Source organism: Bos taurus, chromosome 5, assembly GCF_002263795.3.
Source record: "Bos taurus isolate L1 Dominette 01449 registration number 42190680 breed Hereford chromosome 5, ARS-UCD2.0, whole genome shotgun sequence".
NCBI lineage: Eukaryota > Metazoa > Chordata > Mammalia > Artiodactyla > Bovidae > Bos > Bos taurus.
The window spans coordinates 107,251,408-107,274,507 of NC_037332.1; the positions used below are offsets into that span (position 1 = coordinate 107,251,408).

Genomic DNA, 23,100 nt, shown 5'->3' on the forward strand with positions numbered 1-23,100 from the left:
GCATGAGGATAAGTCAAACTACTGCTGCTGCTGTCACTTCAGTCGTGTCCGACTCTGTGTGACCCCGTGCGACCCCAAAGATGGCAGCCCACCAGGCTCCGCTGTCCCTGGGATTCTCCAGGCAAGAACACTGGAGTGGGTTGCCATTTCCTTCTCCAATGCATGAAAATGAAAAGTGAAAGGGAAGTCGCTCAGTCGTGTCCGACCCTCAGCGACCCCACGGACTACAGCCTACCAGGCTCCTCCGTCCATGGGATTTTCTACTACCAACACTTAAATAACACTTGTACAACATGTAAAAGAACTTTCATACATGTGACTTCACTTAATTCTCACCATAAGCCTATGAGAGAGGCAAACAGCTACTACCTTCATTTCCATTTTACAGGTAAGTTTAACTCAAGATCAATTACTTCCTCAAAGTCATTTAATGCAGTAAATGGCACACATGAAGCACTGACTCGGAATCAGTGTCAGATCCTGTGCTTTTTCCTACACTAAACTACCTCTATATCAGTTTCCACAGGATCTGAAACTGTCAGAGATGCATAAGAGACAGCAGTGTAGGAAGCGGTGGTCTACAAGTCCACTGATGTTGACATTTAACTATAAGCACTAACACCTCACTACACAAAGATGACCAAAATACAGACCTTATCCTAAGAAATATACTTGTACTGGGAACTAAGAACAAATGACTATGGGTTCACTACTAGGGAAAGAGTGATTAATCTGACCTGGGAGAGTTGAGAAGGGTTCTGAACTAGGCCTTAAATAAGAAGTGTGATTTGGTCGTGTGAAGGGTTAAAGGAAAAACATCAGGAATTTAATGAACAAAGATGTGGAGAAAACCTGAAGTTGTTAAAACAAGTTTAGATGAGGGATAGTGAGAACGGGAGGCGGGGTGGGAGTAACAGCAAGAAGGAGGGGAATCTGGCAGAAAAGAAAGATGCAGATTAAGAGGTCTTCAGGGCTGTGAATTCGGAGAAGGCAATGGCACCCCACTCCAGTACTCTTGCCTGGAAAATCCCATGGGTGGAGGAGCCTAGTAGACTGCAGTCCATGGGGTCGCTAAGAGTCAGACAAGACTGAGCGACTTCACTTTCACGCATTGGAGAAGGAAATGGCAACCCACTCCAGTGTTCTTGCCTGGAGAATCCCAGGGATGGGGGAGCCTGGTGGGCTGCCGTCCATGGGGTTGCACAGAGTCGGACAAAACTGAAGTGACTTAGCAGTAGCAGCAGCAGGGCTGTGAATTAAGGTCTATGTGAGCAATGGGAAACTGGGAGCAATGAGAAACTACTGAGAGTGGGAACAGTTTGAGTACCCATGATCCCTATTACGTGCCAAGCACTGGGCTATGTCCTTGGGACGATTAATGGACAAGATGATATAGTCCTTGCCTTCATAAAACCTTTTAATCTTGGGGGAGGGGATTATCAATAAAATGTTACAATACACCATAAATGCAATAATAAAGGAAAAGGAAGATGCTGTCAGAATATACAGTAGGGGGACTTGGTTGACTTGGCAGTAAGGAAGGCTTCCTAGAAGTGACCTCTAAGCTGGCTTCTCCTTTCTGAATAGGAACTAGTCAGGAACGTCAGGACCAGGCCAGGGGAAGGGTGGTGGAGGTGCACCAACATAGGTGGACAGAGGGGAAACGTGTACCCCAGGGCTGATGTGGGGAGGGGAGGTCATTATGTCTGGAACACAGAACACAAGAAAAAGAAGAGCAAGGGGTCACGGTAGGTACTTAAGCAAGGGGCTAGATTACAAAAAGTCAGGTTGAGGAAGTCTGAACTTCACTCCAAGGGGATTGGGAAACAGTGGTGGGCTTTAAGCAGGGAAGTCAAACTGTCACTTCTGCACTTTAGGAAAATACTAATTTCACTGTGAAGAATGGATGACAGAGGGGTGAGATTATAGACAGAACCTGGTGCTGTGTGCTAAGCCAGCTGTAACAACAGCCCAAAGAAAAAGAATCAAAGAGAAAAACACCAAAGAAACAGCATCAGCAGGACTCAGGAGCTGAGTCTGAGGGGAAGGAAATGGGAGGGCAGGGCCAACACTAATTTCCAGAGTTCTGGCTTGTTCAAATGAGTGAAAGAGGGTTTAATTCAAAGAAAATAGAAACAAAGGAAGAGAACACGGGAAGCAGTGGATGAAGGTTATTTTGAATACGGGGAGTCTGAGGCACCTACAGGACATCCTCTGGAATTATTTAACAACCAGATGATAACTACAGGTGAAAAAACAAACTTGTGTTCTAGATGAGGGTTTGGAGTTAGTCTGCACAAAGATGGTAAATGGAGACAAGAAGTGAGATGAAATTTCCAAGGAAGGGTACAAAGTGAGCAGAGAAGTGGCCTAGGCCAGAATCCTGGGGAAAGCACTCTAAAAGGGGGAGAGAGGCCAAAACCAGGAGGAAGAGATCCAGAAAGGAGCAGTCGGCAGCTAACCAGCGCTCAGGATGCAGAATGTTAACGATACATTTCAGAAGAGCTTTGACAGGAGCTGGAAAACTGACTCCATCAGTCCTCTCTACCAACTTCATTTTCTTCATGACACTAATTTGTTGAAACTCGGGGAAGATCTCCTGGAGAAGGAAATGGCAACCCACTCCAGTAATGCTTGCCTGGAGAATCCCATGGACAAAGCCTGGCAGGCTACATACAGTCCATGGGATCGCAAAGAGTCGGACAGGAGTGAATGACTAACACTTTCACTTTTCATTCACTTCTTCATCTGTGTCTCCCCACTATGTTGGCCAATTTTAGAACAGACTTTCCTATCAAATGAATCCAAAATAAGTAACTGGCCAAGTAATTAAACACATGGAAACTTTGGAATGAAGTAGAAAAGGCTTTAAATTTGAGCTGTATTATTTAACAACTATGTGATCTCTATAAGCATCCCAATTTCCTCATCCTCACAAAGGAAATTATATTAATATTAATCTTTGGTGAAAAAATACTTTCATACAGAACATGGAAGTCAAACTGACGGATGCCTGACTTTAATCTCGCAAGTCTATTGGGTGCCGATGCTAATGCCTCCCATTCTCCTGCCTGCCTCTCATTTCCCTCTACTTCCCGGCGTGAATCCCCTGCTGGGGTAAAATAACCACCGCTCAGCTTCTGTCACCTGGGCACACACTGACACATTCCTTAAGCTGATCTTAGGACATTTCTCTTACCTCCCCTCCCATTTCAATCCCACTCATTCTTCAAGGCTTGACTTAAGATCTCCTCTTTCTCTCAAGCTCTCTTCTAACCATCCAAGCTACAATGACCTTTCCCCCTCTGATTCTAGCATTTTTCTGTTCCTCTCAGTTAACAACATACTGCAGCAGAGCTTCGTAACTAGAGTAGCAGTAATGGTGAGGCTGTAAACAAAACACTACTTTGTATCACTTACTAAAGTACTTAACAAAGGACTCTGCACACAGTGTGCTCACAAGATTTGAAACTGTCCATATGCAGACCCACTTGGTAACCTAGTGACCACTTGGGGAAGGCACAAGACATTCAACTCAACAGACCTTTATATTCCTCCTCCCTCTCTACTTTCTAACCTACATCTTAAAGAGGGGACAGTCACCAATAGATGTGTGTTCACCTTGCCTGTAGGCAGACCTTGGCCTTCTCTTCCCATCGCTCAGAGACTGTGAGGAGCTCCTGAAGCTCGGCCATCGCTTTCTCCACAGCATGGTGGGGTGCCAAGCCGACCCCAGAGTCTATCAACTTCTTCATGACATCCAAGGTGACCTGCTGAGGGTCCGACAGCGTCAGTCTTACTTCATCCAACCAGCGAGCTTGCTGCAGCTCTTGCTTTAGTCGAGCTAACTCCGGGAGCTCCACATACAGACTAGAGCCCATATCGATCAGCATCTGGAGTTTGGACGAGTCTGGGGTCTCGTCCATCATGGCCTCCTGAGCACGCTCATGAAACTCCTCCACGTCATCAAGCAAATTCTGAAAAGGTCAAAGGAATAAAGAAAAAACTTAGGAGATACAAAATGACTATGGAATACATATGGTTCTGGCAAACTACCAAATTCTAGACCATTTAATAATCTCACCATCATAGCACCAAACAGACATATGATAAAGACATAAATAAGCTTCTCTGTAATTACTTACACACCCCTTTTCAATATGATTAAGTCACTTTATTTTTTTGGGCCCCAAGATCACTGCAGACAGTGACTGCAGCCATGAGATTGAAAGATGCTTACTCCTTGGAAGGAAAGTTATGACCAACCTAGAGAGTATATTAAACAGCAGAGACATTACTTTGCCAACAAAGGTCCGTCTAGTCAAGGCTACGGTTTTTCCAGTAGTCATATATGAATGTGAGAGTTGGACTATAAAGAAAGAATTGATGCTTTTGAACTGTGGTGTTGGAGAAGACTCTTCAGAGTTCCTTGGACTGCAAGCAGATCCAACCAGTCCATCCTAAAGGAAATCAGTCCTGAATATTCATTAGAAGGACTGATGTTGAAGCAGAAACTCCAATACTTTGGCCACATGATGCGAAGAGCTGACTCATTTGAAAAGACCCTGATGCTAGGAAAGACTGAAGGCGGGAGGAAAAGGGGACGACAGAGGATGAGATGGTTGGATGGCGTCACCGACTCAATGGACGAGTTTGAGTAAACCCTGGGAGTTGGTGATGGACAGGGAGGCCTGGCGTGCTGCCGTCCATGGGGTCGTAAAGAGTCAGACGTGACTAAGCAACTGAACTGGTCACTCAAAAATATTTTATGACTACTGAGTTAGATGCAGGCACTAGTCTAGGCACACAGCATTAAACAAAAAATACAACATCCTTGTCCTCAAGGAACACGTGTTTTAATGTAAGTGGCCAGACACTGAAGACATGAATATAATGCTTCAGTTAGTTTTCAGTGCTATGAAAGTAAAATAGGGCAATTCAATACAAAAGTGATCAGAGGTGATGAGGTGGCACGGGGGAGCATATTACTTCACAATGATGGTCACAACCAAAACCACAGTGAGGAGGTACAGGAGGAAGACTAGCTCAGGAAGGGCAAATAGTAACTGCAAAAGCTTTTAAAGAGGAATGAGCTTATGTCTTGGCCCAAAGTGGATGATGGAGAGCAAAGTGGACACAGGAGAAACGTGGTTAAGGAATGAGCAGAGGTCCAATTACACAGGACCATGCAGATTAGTGCCCATCACTTCGCATTCACTGACGGCTCTGGGGAGCCACGAGGATCCTAACCACGGGGAGGTGACGTGACCTGGTTTCTGTTTCACATGATCACTCTGGTTACTGCGTGAGAAGTGAGCGGTCAGAACAAGAGCAAAAGAAGACAGACCAGTTAAGGAGCTGCTGCAGTTATCTAAGGGGCAGAGTCCCACGGTTTCGGGCATAATTTAAGTGACGGAGATGACGACTAGCAGTCAACTCTGGGAGACATTTTAGAGGCAATATAACAGCAGCACTAGTTTTGAAACTGAATGTGATATAAAGGGAATAAGGCAATTAAGGATTTTGATTCATCTCATCTAAAATGCCTTTCAGCCCACCACAGGCAAATGGAGTGGCTGCAACTGGATGGATGAGTCTACAGAAAAGAAGAAAGAGTCACAGCTGGGCATCAACTGGATACAGGTGATATTTAATGTCACCAAGAAGAGATCAGGACCTCGAGAAGAAAGGGCCAAGACTCCCAATATACTCCAAACCCAGAAGCCAAGCTGAGGAGAAAACGAACAGCTTCCCTAAAGAGGAAGGAACTGTGAATTATGAATCTGAGATAACCACAGTGTGGTGTCAGATGTTTAGAAAAGAAAATCTCTCAGGAAGGAAAGCATGGTCAATAATCAGAACACTCCTATGGCACGGGGTTCAGACAATACAACTGACGTTGATTTCACTGTCGATAACCTTGATAAAAACCATTTTAGTTACCCAGCCCTGGCCAAATCACAGAAAGACACCACAACTTACCAGAAGTTAACTATCCAGATTAATGTGTCTGAAAGACACTTCTGAGATTTTACATATTCATTAAGCCATGATGGCCCTGGTAATTTCAGAGCCCTGCATTTTCAAAACTTCATGGGCTAGTAATTCACTGATACATTGATTCCTTTAACTAGTTTTCTGCATTTCAATTACATCTACGTTAAATGGAGGTTCTGGCCTAAAAGTAACAGAGAAAAAAAATATTTCTAAACTAGCCTTAGTTCCAGAATTTTAAAGGAGAAATTAATGACTAAGAATGAAACCAAGCGAGTTCTTACTACCTACTGAAAAACCTTAAACAGCAGCACTTATTTGAGAAAAGAAACATACAGAACTAAAAAACGAATCAAGACACACTATTCACTTTACCCCAGAGAGAACGTGATACTCCACCTTTACTTGTCGAGCTTGGCTGATGACACATGGAAGACTGAAGAGCTGCTGGACAAAGGCCTTCAGCTCTTCCACTGTCAGTTTGGTCCGCGTCCTCCCACCATCTGGGCTCTGCCTGGTGTCAGACAATGTTGAGACATAAGTAAGAAAATTCAGTCACTCCAGCATTAAGGGGGCTTCTAGTCTCTCCAGAATTCTAACCCAAGAAATCCCAAAATACACGTGTCTGAGGGATTTCATTTTCAAATGAGATTCTTAGCTCTTCAGTTAATGGCTCAAAGATTCAACTCTCTAAATTACAGTTCTTCCAACCTTACAAGTATTAAACATCTCAAACATTTAATAAATTCTCACAGTAAAATGTTAAGTTCACTGATAAAACTAAATCCTCCATCTCAGGAAACTGAAGATGTAGAACAAAGGCCTTTAACCCGGCTTAGGAGATTAAATAAACCCTGTGAAACTGACTCCAGATTATGTCTGTATGTACACTTTTCTAAGAAAAGGGTCTCTAAGCTTTGGCCAGATTCTCCAAGGTGGGGAGGTGGGGGTCAGAGACCCATGACAGGTGCGGAGTCCTGACTGATGATTCGTCTCTCATAAAACAAAAGATTAAAAAATGTACAAAGTAATTAAAAACCCAATGTAAACTGCTATAGAAAAAACCATTCAGACACAAGGAATGTGTTAGAATGAAACACCGCCACAGAAAATGAAACATGTGAATTATGGGAAATCCAGGGCATATACTGCCATGCTCCTTAACAGCCTCCCCTGCACCCAGGTCACTCTCTGCTAGCACCTGCCTTCAGCCTGCAGTATCATCTGTTTACAAACACCTATTACACACCTACTGTGTGCCAGGCATGCTTCAAAGCACAGCAATGAGAAGGATGAAAATCCCACATTCTACTCTAGCATTATCTTCCAGTGGGGTAGGAAAAGGAGGAGGAGATAAGAGAGTAAGTAGATTCGTCTATCAGGAGAAAAACAAAGCAGGAAGGAAGAATAAAAAGGCTGCAATTTTACAAGGTTGTCAGAGAAAGCTTCTCCAAGAATATGATGTCTAAAAAAGACTTGGAAGCAGCAAGGGAATAAGCCAGCTGGGTATCAGGGAACACAGCCCCAAGGAGGGCCAAGAGCAAACACGCAGGCCCTAAGCAGAGGACATGGTGAGGGTGAAGGGCAGGGGGAGCACGGTGAGGGTGAAGGGCAGGGGGAGCACGATGAGGGTGAAGGGAAGGGGGAGCATGGTGAGGGTGAAGGGCAGGGGGAGCACAGTGAGGATGAAGGGCAGGGGGAGCACAGTGAGGGTGACGAGCAGGGGAGGTAGTGCAGGCAGAGCAAGAGAAGCGCAAGCAGCAAGAGACAAAGCTGGGGCATTACTTGGGGAGGGATAACATGGCCTCACAGACAATTAAGACTGTCATTACTCTGGTCAAAATAAAACAGAAAACCACTAGAGAATTCTTCTCAGCCTTACCTGTGTTTCTGCTTTTTGCTCAGAAGCAGCTGAGCCACAGAAGCACACGTCTCAGCTTCTTTTACAGCATCCCTAAGTTTTCGAAAGAGATCATTCTCTGGGTACTTCCTATCCTCAGCATCCTCCAGCATTACTCGTAACTCAATCAAATCTGTAAAAAGAAAGAGAGTCATATACTATCACCAGAGAAAATAAAAAGCCACTCACCAATCAATTAGCAAAAACACCATAGCTGTGAAAATCCCGCCAATACAACTGAAGCTTATACCAGGTGGCTTGTTTCTAATTCTGAGAATTTCTCAGTTCAGTTCAGTCACTCAGTCATGTCTGACTCTTTGCGACTTCATGGACTGCAGCACACAAGGCCTCTGTCCATCATCAACTCCCGGAGTTTACTCAAACTCATGTCCATTGAGTCTGTGATGCCATCTAACCATCTCATCCTCTGTTGTCCCCTTCTCCTCCTGCCCTCAACCTTCCCAACATCAGGGTCTTTTCAGATGAGTCAGCTCTTCACATCATGTGGCCAAAGCACTGGAGTTTTAGCTTCAGCATCAGTCCTTCCAATGAATATTCAGGACTGATTTCCTTTAGGCTTGACTGGTTTGATCTCCTTGCAGTCCAAGGGACTCTCAAGAGTCTTCTCCAACACCACAGTTCAAAAGCATCATTCTTTGGTGCTCAGCTTTCTTTATAGTCCAACTCTCACATCCATACATGACTACTGGAAAATCGTAGCCTTGACTAGATGGACCTTTTTGGCAAGGTAATGTCTTTGCTTTTTAATATGCTGTCTAGGTTGGTCATAGCTTTTCTTCCAAGGAGCAAGCGTCTTTTAATTTCATGGCGGCAGTCACTATCTGCAATGATTTTGGAGCCCCAAAGCATAAAGTCTGTCACTGTTTCCATTGTTTTCCCATCTATTTGCCATGAAGTGATAGGACCAGATGCCATGATCTTAGTTTTCTGAATGCTGAGTTTTAAGACAACATTTTCACTCTCTTTTCACTTTCATCAAGAGGCTCTTTAGTTCTTCTTTGCTTTTTGCCTTAAGTGTGGTGTCATCTGCATATCTGCGGTTATTGACGTTTCTCCCAGCAATCTTGATTCTAGCTTGTGCTTTATCCAGTCCAGCGTTTCTCATGATGTACTCTGCATATAAGTTAAATAAGCAGGGTGACAATATACAGCCTTGACTTACTCCTTTCCCGATTTGGAACCAGTCTGTTGTTCCACATCCAGTTTTAACTGTTGCTTCTTGACCTGTACACAGATTTCTCAGGAGGCAGGTCAGGTGGTCTGATATTCCCATCTCTAAGAATTTTCCTCAGTTTGTTGTGATCGACACAGTCAATGGCTTTGACATAGTCAATTAAGCCAAGTAGATGTTTTTCTGGAACTCTCTTTTTTGATGATCCAATGGATGCTGGCAATTTGATCTCTGGTTCCTCTGCCTTTTCTAAATCCAGGTTGAACATCTGGTAGTTCTCAGTTCACGTCCTATTGAAGCCTGGCTTGGAGAATATTGAGCATTACTTTACTAGCGTATGAGATGAGTGCAATTGTGTGGTAGTTTGAGCATTCTTTGGCACTACCTTTCTTTGGGATTGGAATGAAACCTGACCTTTTCACGTCCAGTGGCCACTGCTGAGTTTTCCAAATTTGCTGGCATATTGAGTGCAGCACTTCCACAGCATCATCTTTTACGATTTGAAATAGCTCAACTAGAATTCCATTTCAAAACTCCACTAGCTTTGTTCATAGTGATGCTTCCTAAGGCCCACTTCATTTCATGTTCCAGGATGTCTGGCTCTAGGTAAGTGATCACACCATTGTGATTACCTGGGTCGTGAAAATCTTTTTTGTATAGTTCTTCTATGTATTCTTGCCACCTCTTAATATCTTCTGCTTCTGTTAGGCCCATACCATTTCTGTCCTTTATTGTGCCCATCTTTGCATGAAATGTTCCCTTGGTAACTCTAATTTTCTTGAACAGAGAATTGCTACAGTGAGCTGTTAATGTGAGTCTACTTGTAACAACGGTTCCCCAAAATATATGATACATCTGCTGTTAGCAATCTCATTTTATATCAACTTTATCACTTAACAAAAGATTCTCAAACAGGAAATTAAGTCTGTAGTCAACCAACCCATTGGTCTCAAATCTCTTATGAAGCCTAGGACTTTTCCTTAATGGAGGAAAAACACATGAAACAAAACAAGATCTCTTTCAAAGTGAAAACCATTTCAGTGTCTGCTTAAAAAAGGAAGAAACTTAACCTTTCTTGTGATTGAAGTTGGCGGATAATGCTTCTGTAACACGACTGACCCACGTGTCATAGGACTGTGCCCTGACCTTCACACCATAGAGCAGAGAAGGGAGGTCCTCCAATGGGTAGCGATATCTAAAAAGAAGATCACATACAAAAATAAAAACTTTCAAAACCCAACAATAATTTGAAAATAAATTAACATTGAAACAGAATCACCTTAAGGGAAGTACAATGGCCAGGTACACATAAAGAGAAAAACCTAAGCAGCTCACAGAGTTTTAATTCAGAGAAAGTCAAGGAATGTGTGACATCAACTTGATAAAGCAACTCATTTTATTCAGTAAGTTTAGGGCCAACTTTAATGGGCTGATCTTCAAGAAAGGAGGCGGACAGGTAAGAGGTAACTAGAACAAACACAAGGAAGGGCATTACGAACAAGAGTATTAACAATTTTTAAAAAGACTGTAATGGAAGCTTTACAAGAAATGTCTGGATACCTAAGACATTTTTTCTGCATGGGGCAGGGGCACAGATCAGTCGGATGGTAGAGACACACGAGCCGTTCAGGGTTACAGGAGCACGTGAGAGCAGAGAGGAAACAGGTGGTCCTGCAGGCTGAACACTGTCGCTCATCATCAGGCACAAGCTCAAACACCTCTTCCTCCGACATCAGGACACCCTGAAATACAACTGATGTCACCTGATCAAGTCTTTCCAGTCTTTCAAGCATCAGAGAACTTAAAGTGATTAATTTTTTTTCTACTCTGACGACATAAACATGGGAGATACGATGGCACATCCTCAAAATATTTTCTAAAAACATTGCTAATTTTTTATGAGCAAGACTAAAACCTTAGTATCTAAGAATGCACATGTGACTGACAAAAACTTCTTAAAATGCAAGAAATGCTTACTACAAAGAGGTTAAATGTCATTTGTTGAGGGAAGGAAAGGAAGCAGTAATTGGGAGGTACTTTGAAGATGGTTGATAAGGGTTTTTTTGGGCACAGTTAAGCCAAGACTTTTTTATTTGCTAGTATTATTTTTCTAACATATTTTGCCCTAAAAACCTTTTTTAATATACAATTTTGAAAGGTTATACCCTATAATTATTACAAAATACTGGCTAGCTGATAAACTTCTATTTCTTGACCATATAGTGATGACAACAAAGGTTGCCACAGAATAATTCATGAAGTTCTATATGTTTTATGTGGTTTTGTTTTCTATTTAACATAAGAAAAATATAAATCAAAAAGTACTGTCCCCAGGGACAATATACCCTTGAACTAAAAATTTTAGTATTCTGAAAATAACACTGATAGGTACAAACACATGCAAGGATAAAAAGATGTAAAATTACTTAAACTATGAAAATCAAAGTATAATCTATTCCAACAAGGCATCAAAAAGAAAGCTAATCTTTTGCATATAAACAACAAAGCCCCATTATATATCACAGAAAACTATATTCAATATCCTATGATAAACCATAATGGAAAAGAACATTAAGAATGTATATGTGACTGAATTACTCGGCTGTACAGCAGAAATTAAAACACTGTAAATCAACTAGACTTTAATTTAAAAAAATATTAAAACTGGGAAAAAAGAAAGCTTATCAAATTTGGTATGCCACTTTAAGAAAGTAAGGGCACCTGAAGCGCATTTTACAAAGGCTTCCATTTGATAAATAAGGGGGTCCCCTTTACAGTTTCTACTTACCTGAGCACAGTATTTACAAGCCAATTCCACTATGAGAGCAATCTTCTTTTCTTCCTCCACTTAAACAAGGTAGTGATCTAATAGTTTATTCACTGGCAGACACAACCTAATTCCTTCAATATTTTCTTCTTATCTAGATATCTCCTGGCTGAACTCTATCTTTTCATTTTCTCATAGAGCACTTCGTATTTTCTTTAAAAGTTACTTTAATACAAAAATGGTTCCAAAATGCATTGCAAGTGTTTCTTACGTTAACAGCTGGCAAACAGGGAATGCTAATACATCAACTAAGTCCTGGCTGCTTTAAGAAATTCTACACCTCTTTCCAAAGCATACTCTAAGGACCACTAACCCTAGAAGGTATTCCACAAAAAAACAAGGAAATTTAAGGGGGAGATAAATGCTATGCATCATACCTCTTCCAACTGGAAATTAACAAACACCAGCATATTAAAGGATCAGGTAAGTTTTACAGTAAAGAATTCCACTAAAGGACCTCCATAGTGATCTGGTGGTTAAGAATCCGCCTACCAATACAGGGAACACGGATTCGATCCCTGGTCCAGGAACCAAGATCCCACAAGGAATCGTGTATCATGGGAAATAAAGTGGGCTATGCAGAGACGGAGGGAGCATGGTACACACCCAGTGAGGCTAGCTACGTAGGGAGGGTTAGGGAAAATGGGCTAAGACAGGCTGAAGACATATATTTTCTCATTTAGTTTCCATTTCAATATGATATTTAGTTTATTTGAAGCATTCAAAATCCCAGCACTGGGTTATTCAGTGCCTCTTATATTCACTAAAAACTTAGATTGGAGGAAAAAGACAAATCGATTAACTCGGACAATCTGCAATCACCAGAAACACAACTTTTGTTTAATTAGAAAGCTGAGAGAAGAACTTGATCTTTCTCACCTAAAGAAACACTATACATAGGACAATTTTAAAAATAAATATATACCTAATAAATTCTACCTGACAGGACTGCATTTTTAAAAATCTGGAGATGCTGACATCAAGATTCCTAAAACTTCAACTTAAACCAAAATGGCAGAAACAAAGGTATGAAATCTCCAAACTAGCAATTTCTGTGTTCAACTTCTAGAGGGATTGAAGATGAAAATGGATTCTTTCCACCATAGGTTCAATTTTTAGTGTATTCCGTGAGCACTATAATCAGCAAACTCACCATCTGCATCACAGACTCTCTTAACCGTGTCTCCTCCTCAGTCAGGAGCGTCAACTCCTTGCACACCATGGCAGCTAACCCCACATCTAAGCATTCCGGATCTGCTGCCATCTTGAAGATGAGCTCCTCATGTGAGAAGACACAATGGCGCCTCAGACGGCGGTAGTGACTCACACACTGACGTCCAATGGGCAGCTGAAAAAAAGACAAGATTCTCAAATTAAAGTACTTGCTTATAACACATTCCAGAACAGAACCACTGCTTACCCCAAATCCTCTTTTTTTCTTATAAACAACAGAACAAGAACGTCCATTTGAATATAAGAGGTAACTGTAAATATTAAAACTTTATCACCCAGCAAGAATTTCACGAAGGCCTTCCCAAAGAAAATCCCCCTAATTCACGATGCTGAGCTTCTAGCCTAAGCAGCTGATTTCCACTCATTACACAGTTATGCACCTCAAGCATGAGTTTCTTGACACATAAATGAGGCAGAACTCTTTTACACCAGTCACATGGGACTGCTCTTACAAGAAAAGGAAAAAAATTATCAAGCTATAAAGGTATAATTGGACGTAGTCAACATTGATGTTTCCACAAAACAAAACAAAAAAAAACCAGATGCTACTACAAAGGAGGGAAAATGGAAGGGAAGGGAAGGAAAAAGCACTAAACAGTTCACATGGACTATTTTTTATAAGGACTATTTAGATGTTATCTAAAAATTATTTTTAAAACTACCAGTCTGGCCTAGAAAAAATTCAAAGTGCAATCATGAGATTGCATGTACTTTAATTTTAATCATGTACTTTAATTTTCCTACGTGAAATAAATTACTAAATGATCACTTTTCATAAGCCAACAGATACACTAAGATAACTTCTGAAAATCTAACACGCTTCAAATAAAACTGATACTAGCTACACTACACAAACTCTTTCTCTCTCTCCAATTTCTTTCCTTTACTCAAGTGGAAAAACTTGGATGGCTAAAGTTTTTATTTGTATCTGAAAACTGTAACCTCAGAGAAAAAATAAAGTCAACCTCTAAGAACCTTTTGGAGCTCACCTCCATTTTGAGGAAGCAGAGGGGAATCACAGGAATCAGAGCGCCAGAGCACAGTACTATCTCTGAATCAAGCACTATTTCCCCACTCTTTCAAAGAAACAATCTTTCCCAAGAAAATACATGTTGAGCTTATGCTTTTTTTTGAGCTTATATATTAAGAAAAAAAAAAAGTTGAGCTTATGTTCAGCATTTATCTTGTCCACCAACAATATACAATTCTTTCTTAATTCTCAGATATGTAAACATTTCTCAGCCTTAAAGCAAGAGTAAGAAAAAAAATAAAACCAGAGGATTTGCAGTTTTTAATTATCACAAGGAAGCTACATAAAATAGAACTGATTGTCCACTGTAGCTTATAAAAATTTGTACCATCACTTTATTCCAGATATAAAGCTGCTTTTACTTTTCAATTATAGCACACTCTTTTCCTAAGGAGTATCAAGGGCTTTCACATGTATTACCTCACTTGTCTGAGGTCACTAAGTGAATCTTAGCATTTTTTACATAGGAGGTAAAAAAGAATTTAGGACCAGAGAAATTAAAAGTTACCCAAGATTAGACAGCAGTAATAATGAGCATGTTAAAGGTAGAATCATTTCCAACTCATCTCTGAATCACCTGCATTTCCACACTATATCTACCTGGCCAAGGAACAAGTAAATCATAAACACTTAATAAATGTAAGCTGAGTTTTCTGAAATAGAGTTCAAGTCCAAGACAAAGTCCTAAGCTCTGTTTTGCTCTTGCTACTTTCTAATTAGTAAGAAGTTTAGAATGACTAGGTCAAGTAGGATTGTTCATTATTCAATTTCATTCATTAGCTAAGGAAACAATATGACTAATTAGCCCACCAGGCTCCTCTGTCCATGGTATTTTCCAGGCAAGAAAACTGGAGCGGAGAGCCATTTCCTTCTCCATGGCATCTTCCCAATCCAGGGACTGAACCTGGGTCTCCTCCACTGCAGGCAGATTCTTTAGTGACTAAGCCACCAGGGAAGCCCAATTATGAAGTTTAACAAACTAAGATGCCCATAGAAAACATAAGATCCAATATTACTAAAAAAAAAAAAAACAAAAACCCCAAAATGTCAGGAGAGGTGACAAAACAACAGAATAGTCTCACTAAAGGAAAAATAAAGTCAAATAGTGTATTACAAGTTTGCAGTTTTACACCCCCACCAATAAGATGTACATACTACTAATTACTTTTTTATATCTACTTCATTTACAAGCAAAATAGCAATCAATGGCAACATCATCTACACAAAAGTGTAGCCCATAGAGATCTCAGTATCATGGCTACCCTTTAAAATAATCTTTTTAAAAAGAATATAGAAAACATAAAATGGCAGGAAGAATAAAATCAACTAATTGTCTATCAGAAGGAAAATAATAAAGGGATGTTTTAAGATAAAAATCAGAACTGGATATTTTAAAATAAAAATAAGAGCTAGCTATTTGATATGGTACAATTAATTCCCCAAAAAGATCTGGTCACCTTTATAAAATCCAAAAAGTGCTCAGAGAAACCAGAGACTAGAGGAATTACGTTCTCTCAGAGAAGATTCAGAGAACATCAACTGCTCATTTAAAATTCAAACAAAATGAGAAAGTAACGAATGAGAAGAACTACAAAACCTTCCAAATAAAAACTACCTGGAACTTTCTAAACCGCAGCAGACATCCCAATCCCTACTGAATACTCATAAACCCTCCCCTCCCAGCTAAGCAAACACAGCAATTACAATGCATCTCCAGGGGTGTTAGTAGACGTACAACAGCCACTTGCTATAGAACAGACCCAGTCAGCAGTGCAGAAGTTCACAGCCTCGGCGAAGTTGTAGCCTTGGTTAAACCCAGAGTGATAGGCCCGAGGGAACGTCACCACAAACTCGCCAGCACACTGATTGGTCCTGTACACCTAAATGCAAGTCAGAAACAGGATACGAAAGCAGAAGAAAACAAAATGAAAACAACAGAAAAAGGAAACATTTCACCAGTTTCAGAAGCGTTTTTTAAACTTGACAACAATAAACTATTAAGCTACACATACCAAAAAATAACATCAGGGTTGAAGAAGCTATCAGTTTCACCTTCTTATAATATTATGTCACTGATAAAATAATTCATGACAAGAATTCTCAGCCCAAAGAAATTTTCAAGGAGAAAACATTCCTCTCACTGAGCTACTAGTTTCCTAACTTGATGACAGTTTTACAATTAAGAGAATTTTTCTTTTATCCCTTTATTCCTACGGTGTACATAGTGGGAAAGGATGAATTTCACTGTTTTTGCGTCATTTTTTTTTGGAAACTAACTGATCAGGTCCTATGCCATACAGAGAGCCTCAAATCAGTTTTCCTGAATCTCCTGGTTTTATGATAATACTATGTCTTTTGAAAAGTCCAAGATTTTGTACAAATTAACTCTTTAAAGACAAGATAACATTACTATCGCCCGATCTCCTTTCTCATTAAGGTTATAACTATTTGACTATATGAAGCAAACACTGAATTTATACTTTATCAAATATTAGCACAATTTAAATGTAATAATCATTTTCAAAACTAGATTTAAAAGTAGAAAAGGTGTTCATTGTGTCTTTACTTCATTATCTCATGCAAAAAAAGGCTATAAAATCTTCATATGAAAGATGGAAATATGATCTCCACAAAGATAAGGATCAGTTATTAGAACTACCACTTAAGACACTTCTACTTTGATTAAATGGGATAATAAAGAAAATAAGATGTTTACTAAAACCAAGATATACTGAAAACAAGGTTATTCTGACAGGCTGCTGTACATAAAGGTATGATTCACATTTCATAACAACCCATTCTTAATAAAATAAATGTCGTTCCCTTTGGAGTATAAATTCTAATTTGGCCAGAAGAGGATCTGATTTTATTAACTATTATAAAACCAAGCATATATTATGATATACATTAACTTTAAAATACTGAAGGGAGATGCAAAAAGACTCACCGGTACCCCGTGCTCCATCAACACGTTGGGGTTCATGATGGTGACTAACTGATGCAGGAGGTCAGGCTGGGACTCAAACAGCTCAGGGGCTAGCTCCCTCATCACCTCCTCCAGCTGCTCTGCAGCATGAGAAGGCACGCCATACCATGTCTTTGGCTCTCCCCTAGCAAAGAAGTAACAGTTTATCCAGGCAGAGCATGGTGCCCATGAGGCCAGGGTCTCGGACTCAAATCTACTAAACTGTAATTAACTTTGTCTTGCTCTGTGGCCATAGATAATGGGCCCTGAATCCTAGCAACCATTTCAAAAATCTGTGCTACTATTCACAACAGGAGGTAAGGCAAGTGTATACGGACAGGTGGGTATGTAGTTTTCACTATGGAAAGGCAAGTCGAATGAACTCTTTAAGGTAGAGCAGTAAACAGCATCTTCCAACAGAAAAGATGCTATAGGAAAAGCAAGCATTGTACCAAAGGATACTGACATACTGCCTGGTTCACAGGTCCACTGGACATTCCAATTATCCCCACCATGATCAAAGTAAAAGTCAATGCCCTATAGAATATGTCTGTAGAACTTCAACATTACTATCCAAGGAAATAAGCCAAGGAAAGACATTGTTGAAATCCTGAATAATACTTATGAATCTTACAAATTGTTGAAATCCTGAGTTCTATCTATGAATCTTAAGGACCAAACACTTGGCATCAGTAACACACCAGACTTCAGTGGACTAGAGTTTACTTATAATACTAAATTGAAGTTCAAGGAAATTGATTTAATTAGTCATGCAATCTACAGAATAACTTAATCATAATACAATTCACAGTGCTGTCTCTAATAGAAACTTACAGCAATGACTGAAAATGTTCTATATCTATGCTGGCCAATACAAGGGTCACCGGTCACAATTGACAAGTAAGCACTTAAAATGTGGTTAATGCAAATGCTGAAGTAAACTTTTAATTTTAAACAACCACACGTGGCTAGAAGCTATCATATTGCAAAGCACAGGGATGAAAGAAAGAAAACCATTAGTTTGCACAGCCTGACCTGAGCTAAGTTAAGCTAAGTTACTTCAGTCGTGCCCGACTCTGTGCGACCCCATAAACGGCAGCCCACCAGGCTCCCTCGTCCCTGGGATTCTCCAGGCAAGAACACTGGAATGGGTTGCCATTTCCTTCTCCAGTGCATGAAAGTGAAAAGTGAAAGTGAAGTCGCTCAGTCGTGTCCGACTCCTAGCAACCCCATGGACTGCAGCCCACCAGGCTCCTCCGTCCATGGGATTTTCCAGGCAAGAGTACTGGAGTGGGGTGCCACTGCCTTCTCCGCTGACCTGAGCAGTATCTTTCAAATGGAAAGAAAAATACTATTTGGTTAAGATCGGAATACTGAACATGGAACTGGGTAAGTAAATAAAAGCTGTGGGTCAAATAAAAACAAAAACCAACAAAAAACCTTAACTAATACACATGTAACACAGGCATTTAATTTCAAATACTGAAGGTTAGTCAGATCTTGACTATATAAACTTTAAATATCCTGCCTTACATATCAAAAGTTAAATCAAAGAAATGTTTCCTGTACACTGAATACTAAGAATCACCTGGTCTAAAACCTGGGGCTCGGCTGCACACGTTAAGAGTGGAAGTGTCAGAGACGCTGTACCCTGAGACCCCTACCCAGTACCTTATCCTACTTTGGGTAGGACACACTTTAAAGTCAGTTCTCCCCAACACATCACCTAATTTTATCACACCTTTAGAAAGGTCACCAAGTGTGCATGTTGTTAACAAAAACTGTGCGTACCAGTGCAGGTAGTTGATGGAATAACTCCAGTGATCTTCAATGTGCCAGCAAAAGGAGGAGAAGCACATCCCCACATAGAGCCACGGCACCTTCATGCCAGAGATGTCCACGTTGATATGTGCAAGAACAGACTGCTCTAGCACAGGCATGTTATTCAAGTTCCAACCAGAAAGCGCATATTCCTACAGAAGGAAAACAGTGTAAATGAGAGCAGAAATGACAAGAGCCCAACAGGTATCTCAAGAGAGTCTTTAAAAACAAAAGTAAAAATTGTGTTAAGTCACAATCATCTAATCCAGAATATGTGCTCCTTGCTCTCTACGTGTAACTCATATTCCTAAATATTTAATCCTATCTCCTAAGTGATATTTACATTTCCCTTTAGTTATTTAAGCTATCTCTGGATTACTCTACGCATATAAGGCTTATTATTACTCCCCACCCACCCCCACAGCTTACCAGTAAAATACTGTGAGATTCATTTTAATAGGTTGGTATTGTATATCTACTTTATCCCTGGTAGCATAACTTACCAAAATGTTTATCAATATATTTGTGGTGCCAAGATACTGTGAGGACAAAACGGAATAGGATCCTGAATCTGTGGCCAACGGTGAAGACCAGGATGGTGCAGAAAGTCAGCACCCCCAACCCCAACTATGTGCTCAGTAATGTCCAACTCTTTGTGACTCTGTGGACTGTAGCCCACCAGGCTCCTTTGTCCATGGGATTTTACAGGCAAGAATCCTGGGCAATCACACTACAAACACATCCATTAACAATAACGACAAATTTTTTTGTTTCACAAATGAGTTCAAGAGAAAAAAGAAATTGCAATTTCCAAAAAAAAAAAAAAGCACAGCCACAATGAAAAAGGAAAGGTGCTGAGTTTTCAGGTTTCTAACTGGATATAAGCTCTGGACATGAGTTTCAAACACCCACTTCTGAAACCGTATGTGGCAGAGACTTAAAATGCTATCATCCTTGTGGCAAGCAGTTCTCAAAAGGGGCCTAAGGAACCCAAGTGGAGTATAAGGAATCCAGGAGACCCACAAAATCGAACTACTTTCATAACAGCTCTAAGATGCTATCTGCCTTTTTCACTGTCATTCTTGCAAGAGTGTAGTTGAGTTTTCCAGGATATGTGATGTGATACTGCAGAAGTCTGAATGCAGAAACAAGAGAATCTGACTGCCTTCTATTAGAAGGCTGGTAATGGTTGAACCTGGATGCCAGGGAGGAAGGGAGAGAAATTCATTATGATGTTAACTTTTAATCATGTGAAAGTTTCTATAATACAGAGATTAAAACCCTCAAAGTAAAGAGGTTAAATAACCAGTGACAAAGCTGAAGAGAGAATCTGTGAATGAGAGAATCTATGAACATTTTCCTAATGCGATTATCTTAACCTGTGCTCTACTATGACAGGAGGGAAAAAATCAATAATAAGGCTAAAATAAGAAGACAGCCAAAAGACACAGCTTTTGATCATAAAACAAAACAAAAAACGAAAACCCTATTCAGCACATATTAAGTAGTTAGATATTTCTGACTGGACAGTTGGCATGATAAAGAGTGAGACAGTACCATGAATAAACTGGGTCGGTGATACTGTAAGGAGTTACAATGGACTGGTCAGGGCAAGATGGGACTCAAACAAGGGAAGCCAGGGTTGGAACGGTGTGAGCATGCACATTCCCATTCCTGTTTTAGAACATGACTGTAGGCATGATGCTTACCTGCTCACAGAGACATACTACATAGGGAAGGATACAAGAGAAGATGAAACAGGGTCCTCTGTCTAACTAGAGACCTGGGTAGGAAGGAGACTTCTAATCGTGAAGAACTTTTGGAAATGGTGATGTAGGGAGGTTGGGCAGTTCCATCCACAGAAAACAAGGATAGAACTGAACAAGACTATCAGAACAACCATTTCAAGAAACTAGAACACAATCAAAGGCAAAAAAATTGAGAAGTATTTAGTCTTAAGAAACTACAAGGCTAAATACAGACATTCTCACATAAGCAAAGACAAGAATTCATTGCTAGCAGACCTGCACTACAAATAGAAACAGTCCAGGAGGCTCAAATAAAAAGTATCCTGGACCCACAGGAATGAGAGAAAGGGTACCAGAAAGGGTATATATGCGTAATGACGTAAAAGACTGTAGAAGTCTTTCTTCTGAATTGTTTTAAAGACCATAAGATGGTTTAAAGCAATACTATACTGCCGTGTTGGTGTATTATACAATATGCAGATACAACACACAATACACAAAAGAGAAAAGCAAATGAAAAAAGTTTCCAAGTTTCTAATTTACCAGAAGTCAATATTGAAATGAAGTAGAATGTGATCAGTTAAAGACAGACACTGTTGATGAAGCTGTTTTTTTTTTAAAGCTATATACTGTAATTCTTAGGGAACCACTAAATAACTCAAAATATGTATCTCCCCCCAAAAAATTTCAGGCCAATTAAAATGGTAGGATGAATACCTCTTGAACACCAAAAGAAGGCAATAAGAGAGAGAGGAGCAAAAATGCAGGAGACAGAGAAAGCAGCAAGACGGCAGATATAAATCAACCACATTAAGTTTAAATGTACTGAACACTCCAATTAAAGTCAACCTTCACACTAGATTTTTAAAAAGAAAGATTCAAACATATGCTGCCTATAGAGACACAGGCCAGATTCCAAAATACAAACAGCTTCAAGGTAAAACAATGGAAAGAGATACACCATGCCAATGGTAACAAGAGACCTAGAGGGGCCATATTTTAAACTACGTATCCTTCTCCACTATGTACCTTTTTTTTTTCTTACCATGTGTAAGAAAACAGGAAATAGAATTCTCAACTATTGCCAAATATAAAGGAAAAGAAAGTGACAAAGACCAAAGTAAGAGAAAAAGAAATAAATGATCATCTTACTTTAGCTTTACACATAAAGATCATCTGTTACAATTTAAATGCATATTTGAAAACCTATCTGCCCAGATTTTGAAGGAAACGTAATTGTGGACCTACCAGTGAAATGTAGTATTTTTTTCTAAAGTCATTTTGTACATTTCCAAACAGAGAGAGCTACGCAAAATCTTTTACCTGGAGTTAAGTTTCATGGGGTCACAAAGAGTCGGACACGACTGAGTGACTGAAGTTTTAAATTAATTAAACTGGTTTTAAAATGAAAAGTTAAATGATTTTTAAAGTTACTCTGAATTTATTATTTTCAAAACGGAAGATTATTTGTAATGTCCAAATTCTACATATTTAGTGTTTTCAACGGATGTGGTCCCTAAGATTAAAGAAAGGCCATTTTCTACTAGCAAAGGCTGGGTTGGCCAGAGGTAAGAAGTATGGATATTACTACATGCTCTGCACCTCTTCTTCCGGCAGCATCTTTCTGCGGCCATCCTTCACAGGAAATCCACTCCCAAAGTCTTTTGAGGAGATGTCAGCTCCATACTCTACAATAACGTCTTCTTCAATGCTGCTCACCAGCCGCCAGAATTCCTTTTCTACCAGTTCTGTGGGGACCATCTACACATGGAAAAGAGAGATGACAGATTACAAACTCGCTACAATCATAACCCATTATAACATAACACGCAGGTCAACTGAACAAAACCCATGAAAAAACAGAAACCTTCTCAGTTCTGAGTTGAAAAGACTGCCGTCTTGGCTTTTCTGATTGAGGATGGGGAAAAGCTGAAGACGACTTAGATGAAAAACATAATGAAAACAAACAAAAAAAACCACAATGAACTTGAACTGCTTTCTTCTGCAAGCTGCTTTCCAACTAAGAAGGATAAAGATGACCCAGGACACAATGAAGAAAAAGGAAATACAAAAATCAAGGCTGAATTTTAATAGCTTTAGAAAATTATTTTGATGGAAATTTTTTAAAGCCCAAGAAGCCCCAGGAAAAGCAGCAAACCTCATAGTACAAATAGCTAAATAAAAGCACCAACTGCCACATCTTCCACGCTTGTGTGAAAAGGACTGTGCTCAGAGGGTCCACAAACAAGGGAAAGACAAGTCAACTTCTCAACAGGGGAGTGCACACGCCCCAAGAAAGCTGAAGGAACAGAGGCAGACCCTGGGCCCCGGATCCTCAGATCCGATGTTCTACCGTCTTTTTCACGCCAATTCTGTTTTTCACAAAATAA

The 23,100-nt window shown here is 40.1% G+C and overlaps 1 protein-coding gene across 1 annotated transcript in view; it reads right to left on the reverse strand.

Moving 5' to 3' along the window:
* Positions 1-23,100, reverse strand: part of KDM5A (lysine demethylase 5A) — a 62,310-nt gene that overhangs the window by 23,143 nt on the left and 16,067 nt on the right. Inside the window, exons 10-19 of the mRNA NM_001205625.1 lie at positions 22,313-22,471; positions 18,933-19,114; positions 17,124-17,286; positions 15,937-16,056; positions 13,067-13,261; positions 10,647-10,828; positions 10,157-10,281; positions 7,877-8,027; positions 6,394-6,508; positions 3,622-3,977 (exon numbers count right to left, since the gene is read on the reverse strand). Coding sequence (NP_001192554.1) covers positions 3,622-3,977; positions 6,394-6,508; positions 7,877-8,027; positions 10,157-10,281; positions 10,647-10,828; positions 13,067-13,261; positions 15,937-16,056; positions 17,124-17,286; positions 18,933-19,114; positions 22,313-22,471 — 1,748 coding nt within the window. The remainder of the gene's footprint in view (positions 1-3,621; positions 3,978-6,393; positions 6,509-7,876; positions 8,028-10,156; positions 10,282-10,646; positions 10,829-13,066; positions 13,262-15,936; positions 16,057-17,123; positions 17,287-18,932; positions 19,115-22,312; positions 22,472-23,100) is intronic.